Genomic DNA, 8,526 nt, shown 5'->3' with positions numbered 1-8,526 from the left:
TATTTTGCACTTACTAAGACAGATCAAGATTTATCCCTTTGATATGGAAAACAACCGGGAACTGCATTCAGTTTTAATAAAGGAAGAGGAATCCTTCAGCGTGCTCCGCTACTATTCTTCATTACATACTTACAAAAACATTTCAGATAACTTGCATTGAGTCTGAAAAGAAACATACTAGTCTGGAACTGATCTTTATGCCTACCATAGGATGCTACAGGAGTGGGCACAACACCAAGGCCAAAAATTCAAGAGACAGCATTGCTGTAGCATTGCAGGTGCATCAGGACTAAGTATCACTTGGTGTTCCCCCTCCATCCGAAAGTATTTTAATGCACTTAGTCATTAATCAGGGCCAGCTTCTGCCACAAACTGCAGCCCCTCCACAGCTCCTTCAGCACAATGACTTCTTAATGCAGAAATCTGATCAGAGCACTCCCTATCTCAATCTCTTTGAAACACCTACTTGGTTAAGGAACAAGAGAGCAGGATTATTTCATAAAGTATCATTTCCTTGAAGTCAGCTGTGTAGCAAGACACTGCTACTCCCTCTTAAACTACATCCTATACTCTTCTGTCAGTCCAGTCCTGCCATCTTTGCAGCTTCTGGAAGAGGGACCAGCTCTTCTCCTTTCCACTATTATGATTATACATACGAGAGTAAGATTACTCATCTTTTATATGTGGATATCTGAAAGCATGGCAGGCAACAAAAGTCACACAGCATGGGCAACAAACAGGAGGAGCTGGAAGCCATTGTGCAGCAGAAAACTATGACATAGTTGTCATCACAGAATCATGGCGAGATGACTTGCACAACTGGAGTGCAGCAATGGATAGCTGTAAACTCTTCAGCAAGGGTAGGCAACGAAGGAGAGACAGCGTGGTAGGCCTGTGTGTTGGGGAGTGTTTTGATTGTCAAGAGCTTAATGATGGTGATGATCAGGTTGAGTGTTCATGGGCAAGAATTAGGGAGAAAAACAAGGTAGATATCACAGCTGCTATAGACCATCCAACATAGATGAAGAGGCAGATGAAATAATCCATAAGCAGCTGGGAGAAGTCTCCCAATGGCTATCCCTTGTTGTTACGGGGGACTTTAACTTACCAGATGTCTGCTGGAAACACAATACATTGGAAACAGTCTATAGAAGGCTCCTAGAGTGTGTGTAAGAGAACTTCCTTACACAGCCAGTGAGGGAGCCAACCAGGGAAGGTGCCTGCTGGACCTGTTGTTTGCAAAGACTTTACTGCTCTCTACAACTACCTGAAAGGAGGCTGTAGCGAGGTGGGAGTCAGTCTCTTCTCCCAAGTAACAAGTGGACAAGAAGAGATGGCTTAAAGCTGCACCATGATTGGGTATTAGGAAAAAATGTCTCCACTGAAAGGGTTGGCAGGCATTGGAACAGGCTGCTAAGAGAAGTGGTGGAGTTACCATCACTGGAGGTATTTAAAAAGACATGTAGAAGTGGTGTTTGGGGGCCTGGTTTAGTGGTGGGCTTAGTAGTGCTGGACTCTGATCTTAAAGTTCTTTTTCAACCTAACCAATTCTATGACACACTTTGGGAATTTCCTTCTGTCTATCCAGAGGCAAAAAATGAGTTTCTGGTATGATGCAGAGTCCATCTTTGAATATATTAACAGGATAAACTTGCATTGCCAACCTGACCTGCAATTAACCTAGCAGATGTGGTCTGTTTTCTTTATTAACACTTTGCTGAGGTAATTATTAGAGGCTCAAAAGAAAGATTAAAAAGGGTGGCCCTGGGTTATTTAAATCCTCTACAGAAGGAAATGCACTAGAATCCCTGTCAACCATTTTGTGCCCAGTACCACTCAACTTCTCTTTCTGCTGCTGTTCCGTAGAAGCAACATGAACTGGACATGTCTGTGATGCCTTTTGCATCTGGCTCACCACGCTGTCGAGGCTGTGCCTGAGCATCCCTTCCACAGAATTAAAAAGCACTTTGTGATTTTGGTTTCAGGAGACAAGCACAAACTTATCAATTTTACTACTGCTGCTGAGAGATGGGTGAAAAAAAAATAGGTCACCCTTTTGTTTCATAGCCTGTACCCTAAATCCTGCTCTAACCACACTCCTCCATTTTTGGCAACAACACTCAGTTGACACGTGTTGTATTTTAGAAGGAGACAGACCTCAGACACAGTCTGAGGGGTTTTTTCCTCTTCATGAGTAGGTACAATGGGCTTTTCTAGTTATTAAAGATGTACTTACTGATCTAGTGATTGTTCTCATGTTTCTTTCAGAATTTCGCAAGGACGTGCTGAAAAAGAATTCTACAAAAAGTACTGAAGCTATCACGTACTTCATTTCTTGTTATAAAAGCTGCCTCAGCTGAAGGCTGCTGGACAAACAAGAATTAAGAAACTATTTTAATGCAGACTCTGGCTGTGTTCCTAAATTCTAAAAGTGCCTATACGTAAAAATAAAATTAAATTAAATCCTCTATTTCCCAGTACATAAAAAAAATTAAATCAAAGTAAGATTGCTCCTCTGTTCATTTAATTAAATTAGAAAGCATTAAGTTTCAAATGTCTATGCCTTGATACAAGAACAACAAAACCAACCAAATGCAGCAGAATAGGCTTTAGCTTCTGTCAACTGATTTGTTACCTTCATCTACCCATCTCATTAACTCAGGCATTATCATCTGGATGCGAATCAGGTCCACATGTTCTAACTGACTGTTGTGAAATCACTCATATGCTGCTTGCATAAGTAAACTTGGGTGAAACAGCCCGAGCTGAGGACAGCGATGAGAGATGTTTTCCCTCTGCAAGAAGCGACATGTTTGCATAGAGCTTCTACATTACAGTAAGGACGATTATCAATCTTTCATGATCTGAATTTGAACAAAAACTAACCCCTGTCACTAATATGAAAGGAGGCTTCAGAGATGACAGCAGGGGAAAGCTACCTTTTCATTTGGTAAGGAAAGAAGTGGTTTAGAGTAGCTTCACTTTTGTCAGAAAGTAAAAGACAGAAAAGGGTTATGATTTCTATGTCAAGAAAATGGTGTTGCAAACCTTCAGCAATGCCTGACTTGAAGACAAAAATCACACTGCAAACCTCCCAGTATGATGCAGGAGTGTTACAGGAAGAGAAATGGAGAAAATGTTCTTATTTCCAATTCATTCTCAGCTGGAGTCAAGGTAAGCCTATTATATACTAAAATGCTTTTCCCAGCTTTTTTCCCTAACAAGTTGGTATGGAATAATTGCTAACAGTACCCTAGACAGTCATTCCAGTGCTGGGTGGCATCATAAGAACGGCACTGCATGAGATTTCCACTTGCTAGGCTTGTGTGTCCCAAAATAAAAGGAGAAGAATAGAGATCTGCAAAGATGAAAATATTCAAAGGAAATAAAGCACCATATAAAATGTACAAAAGGCTGTCAGACCTAAGTACTAACACAGGAAGTCCAAGAAAAATACAATTCTCACACAGTAGGATTTCATAATTAAAGGGGGTTTTTTATTTCTTCACTTTTTCCTTAATACAAAGCTTTGGCATCAGCAAATTTTATGAAAAAATAGAATGTACTAAATAATTGCTTGTGCTGCATGATCGATAAATGATGCATAAAAATAGGTGTCTCTCTCCAAGGCAATCGGCCGGAAAGCGTTTCTTCAATACCATTCTGCTCTGTGGGGCAGAAAAAAAGAGGAACAAAATATTTATATTAAAGTTAATACTGCCAGTACTAAAATAAATCAATCAATCCTGTAAAAGTAAGTCAGTGAGAAATGACTAATTATACAAGCCAGAGCATTAAGAGGTCCTTTCATCATTCTTACATGACCAGTAAAACAGTCAGGACAAAGGCTTGAGCACTTCTGACCTTCTGAGGAAACTCCATCTGCTACTGACAACTTTCAGTGGTGCTATCCAACATCTGGGCTTTTTGGACTTTAAAGCAGTTGTACAGTAATTTCTCAAACTGCTTTCTGTTCCCAAGAAGCAGTTTGCTTCTTTTGTTCCTTTAAATCACTACTTAATTCATTTAACAGTAACAGTCCACAAATATTAGAAGTCCAAGAGAAAGCAGCTGTTTCCTTATTCTCATATCACTTAATGTTTACTTTTATCAGGGACTATTTAAAAATGCATGTATGTGTGTATATATACATATGCACAAACATATATACACACACACAGTTAGTTATGTATCTACACACAATCCAGAACTACTGCTCTAAATAAATGTTTAAGCTGCAGGAAGGACATAGTAAAAAGAAAGGATCAGGACATGTTTTTAGGTGAGTTTTAATGCAGAATACTTGGCACATTTGCTTGCATCAGCATATTACATGGCCTCATTCTTGCTACTGTTGTTTTCTGGTAAGAAAAAGACCTTCAGCTTCCTCTTGAAACACTATTGTAGCAAACGTAGGGTATGCCAGCATTGGTGTTTATATGGAGAACAGCATAAAAAAGCAGGTATGCTGTTATGACATTTAATAGGAATTGCAGTGAGAGGGAGCTGCCATGTATTTGGCATGATACTCAGCACAGGAAATGCTTAGTCTGCACTGGGGAACATAAGTTGTCAATTAAACAATAAATCTAAGGATTAGTGTCATACATTCACATTTTAAACTGTCTAAAATGAGTAGTAGAACCTGGCAGCACTTGTAGAGGCTGCTTAGATCCCAAAGGATTCAGCTGAAAAGCTGTTGAGGATGAAGGCTACAGCTAGGTACCTCGGTTCCATGAATAAGTGATTTCTGACAGCTCTGGTTTCTGCACTTGCTAGTTTTCTTAAGTCTGCCTCAAAGTAAAGCCTTGTATATGCTCATATTTTCATTCCTAGCACTGGGGAAAGGAGCTCTCTCCTTACATCAGCACATCCTTTGTTTGTACTAAGGAAACATCACTGTGAAAACACTTTGCTGGAGGCCCTAACTTTAGCAGTGTGGAGAAGCTCGCCCTTTCAGTAAAAATAGACCCAGATCCCACAGAGCAAAAGACAACAAAAAGAAGAGTTGCAAGGCAGGGAGAAACACAGCTGCTATCAGTGCCCACATCTGGATGATACTACACGGGCTACAGTTCCTTCTCTCCTTCCTAATGATGTGGAAATGCCCAGAAATGCAGCCATTCCTGTTTCACAACTCATCTTGCTCCCTGCTTTCACAACCTATTTTTCAGTGCAGATTAACTATGTTCAGGCACAGCTTTTCTGCCAAGCTGCTGATCGATAGTGGAAATTCCAAGATTTTGACAAATGGGAAAAAAAAAATAAATCAGGAGACCTGACAGGGCTGTTTGAAGTTCTAAAACTTTTTTTCATTAACCCTTTTTGGAATTAGCATCTGAAAAGAGGAGGAAAGGAAGATTTGCAAATTAGTGGTAATAAAGGTTCCTGATGACCAAAACCTGTAAGAATTTATGGCCCCTCCTGAAGAAGATGAGCTTAAAGCTGTCTAAAATATTACACTGGAGACTATTAGCTGTGTTTCCATTTTATTGAGAAGGACACCTTATACTTTCCAGGCAGCAATAAAAGTAAAAAAAAGCACTTCTCATCTAAAAAAATACAATTAAAAAATCATGTTTATAACATTACATTCCCAGGCTGTGCAGGAGAATGCCTTTGAATCTCAGCCCAGTTTTGGTAAGAGATCAACACATTAATGGAAAGCATCAAGATGTCCTGAGACAAAGAAGGATTTTGACACTTCCCCTCCCCAAACAGATAATGATTAAATATGTATCATGAGCCCAGATGTTCCATACACCAGATGTACCCAGCTAATAGATCTGCAGAACTGATTTATAATTGCCTACACAGAACTATAAAAAAGAGTGAAAGTCAGGCTGGGCAAGAAATGACTCTAGCACCTATCTGAAGGGAGGCACTGGGGTTTCTATAATAATTAAGAAAGCACAGATGTCTTTAAGCATTCCTTTGACTGTAATTCTTAAGCATACTACAATGAGAGCTCAGAAGGCTGGTCTGCTACCTTCACTTATGAGAGAAGAAACAGTAGTGGATTCGGTACTTTTATATCTCCCTCTCCTGAAAGCAACAAGTTAGCTTTATATTTAAATACCTTTATTCTTTGCTGAATGGGTGCCAACTAGGGATGCAGATTTTTATTTTTACTTAATATGAAATTTGGTTATGATTTTGAGGTGAAACTGTCAAAGGTAACTGATAGTAGTAATTTTTGGTTCTGCCAGGTGAATCTTGAACATGGATATTTAATGGCAGAAATCTAATGTTTACCTAGATCATTGATCAGAACCTAAATATAAATATTCTCTTTTCCGTGTTCCATGTTCTCCACTTAACAAGAAGATTGCCCTCGACAATACAGCTAAATATAAATTAAGAGGGATTTAAATGTTATCTTGGAGCCTACTGTGAAGAGAGAGACTTACATTAGAGAAATGCAGAAAAGGCATTTGATTCTTTGAAAACTATGGTTTTCCTATTTCTTGGTATTTGTTCCCAATGTTTCCATGACACCCACCCACCAGAAATATATAGAAACATCTGAATTTTTACTTACTCATTAGCATTCAAGCTAGCTGTGGCTTTGATGATCATGTAGCAGAGTGTAAGGGCACTGAGGAGGCCAAAACTGGCAATAATAAACCATTCTTCTGTTGACAAAGGAAAGGGAGGAAATCACTCGTGGGAGAAGGCTTATGTCAAAGCGATGCCAATATTCCCCTCAAACACCACTGGCGGAAGGCAAGAGGCTTCTAAGCCATGACTGGCACCAGGAGGTGAAGCAGAAGGAGGTTAGCCACAGAGTTACTGACTGGAGAAGGCTAGCAAAGAAGAAGTGGAGAAAGGTGTGGAAAAAAGCATGGCACAACATTTCCTGGCTGATCCCAAGGGTTAGTGACAAAGAAAAATTACTTAACGTAAAGTGAAATGCAGGAACAAGGGGAAATGTAATGAAAGCTCTGTCCACCCCCAAGTTAGAAGATTGTCAGGGTTGGTTTAGATTAGCTGAGATGTAGTTCTTCACATAAGCACACCCAATATACTTTCACACTTAACTTGTGTCTCCACCACCCTCCCCACCCCTCCCCTAATAAATGCTATAGTGTTATTTTAAAAACCAACAAAAATAGGATAGCTTGTCGAATAGTAAAACATCATTAGAGCATTCCATTAAATAGACAGGAATATAACATGGGAAAGTAATTTCAACATTAGTGCATACATGCAGACACACTGAAAAAATAAGAAGTAGTATAACGCAGGCTATTATAGAATGTTAACTATTCAAAGTTCAATTTGGCACTTAGCAATAGTTCAGAATACAAAGATGTTTGCTGAATATAGCTTTCGGTTTAACTTGCATGCATCAAAGAATGCATGTGTCACCCATAAAATCCAAACATTTGAACAGCCTTTCCTAAAGCCTTATTTTATAAACATTGTCAGAATGAACTGTTGCTGATTATTTCTTGCTTTAGCCTTGGCATCCCATCTGTGCACGAGCAGTGCTACAGCTGGGAACAGAGAGTGAAAATACCTTCTGTAACACCAGTCAGTGAAAAGTTTCAGTTAAACTACGGTCTCCCCATTCATGGCAAGGAAAGCAGCACACCAACGGATTTGCTCTCTGTTCAACAGAGCTGAATACAAGATGACTCAGATGTCGAACACTGTACAACAAAGTGACTTATTTGCTTTGTAAAGTAACCAGATTTTATATGTGGATTTTTCTTTCTCAGACCAGGACACTTCTGGATACAGACTATGTATTTTATAAGATGAGATTTTTTTAACAAGACATTTACTTTGCTGCAGCCTCTAAAGAAACACTCCAATGGACTGCATCAGTTACACATTGCCTCTTATGCATATATCAGTGGCAAACAGTGTCACTAAGTTCAAAATCCAGATCATAAATGCACATCAGCAAAAAACAAGGAGGAAATTAGACTGTTGTCCTGCATGCATTCTCTTACTGCAATTCAGACAGAAAGCCAACCATTCACGCATCAAATTGAGACTCTAGAGCATATGGAAAAATTATGCAATTTCAGACATTGTATTCACTGTAGTGCTATCATACATTAAAAACCTTAGGTAAAATCCAGTGAGTGGAAATTTCCCATGCTGTTCTTATGGATGAGAGCTTGCAAGCAGTGCAGGAACAGTTTTCTGATATCATAACTACTTGGACAATACTCAAATGTTGATACATCAAATACTTCTTTTTAATTCACAATTTTTGGGACAAAAACCATCTGCTAAGAGACATTAAAATTCCAGTAGTAATGTTCTCAGGGGAAAAAATCTCTGCAGAAATAGCAAGCAGCTAAAATATTTATATTTGTATAAATTATGGCATGTTAAGTATTTTGAAAGGGTAAATAATGGTTTTGGCAACACAGCTTCTCATACTGGTCACCAAATTCAAGAGGGTCATTTTGTTGCCATTTTAGGTCATCCAGTGTTCTTTGCATGCAGATCTAAATGGATATACCATTAATAATGGAAGTGTTGGCACTGTCATACCTAGAGTTATCA

The 8,526-nt window shown here is 39.0% G+C and overlaps 1 protein-coding gene across 2 annotated transcripts in view; it reads right to left on the bottom strand.

Annotated features, from left to right (window-relative positions):
* Positions 1–3,475: 3,475 nt before the first annotated feature.
* Positions 3,476–8,526, bottom strand: part of RNF130 (ring finger protein 130) — a 42,746-nt gene continuing 37,695 nt past the window's right edge. The window contains exons 8-9 of one of the 2 annotated variants that reach the window (XM_061456913.1): positions 6,542–6,635; positions 3,476–3,668 (exon numbers count right to left, since the gene is read on the bottom strand). In XM_061456913.1, coding sequence (XP_061312897.1) covers positions 3,653–3,668; positions 6,542–6,635 — 110 coding nt within the window. In that variant the 3' untranslated portion in view covers positions 3,476–3,652. The other variant, XM_061456914.1, reaches the window with a different exon arrangement.

The sequence above is a fragment of the Pezoporus flaviventris genome, unplaced genomic scaffold, assembly GCF_033815535.1.
Source record: "Pezoporus flaviventris isolate CSIRO_AGI_PZ_B2104156 unplaced genomic scaffold, CSIRO_AGI_Pfla_v1 ptg000023l, whole genome shotgun sequence".
Lineage (NCBI taxonomy): Eukaryota > Metazoa > Chordata > Aves > Psittaciformes > Psittacidae > Pezoporus > Pezoporus flaviventris.
Note: the sequence above shows the minus strand (reverse complement) of the source record. Positions and strands in the feature narration are given on the sequence as shown.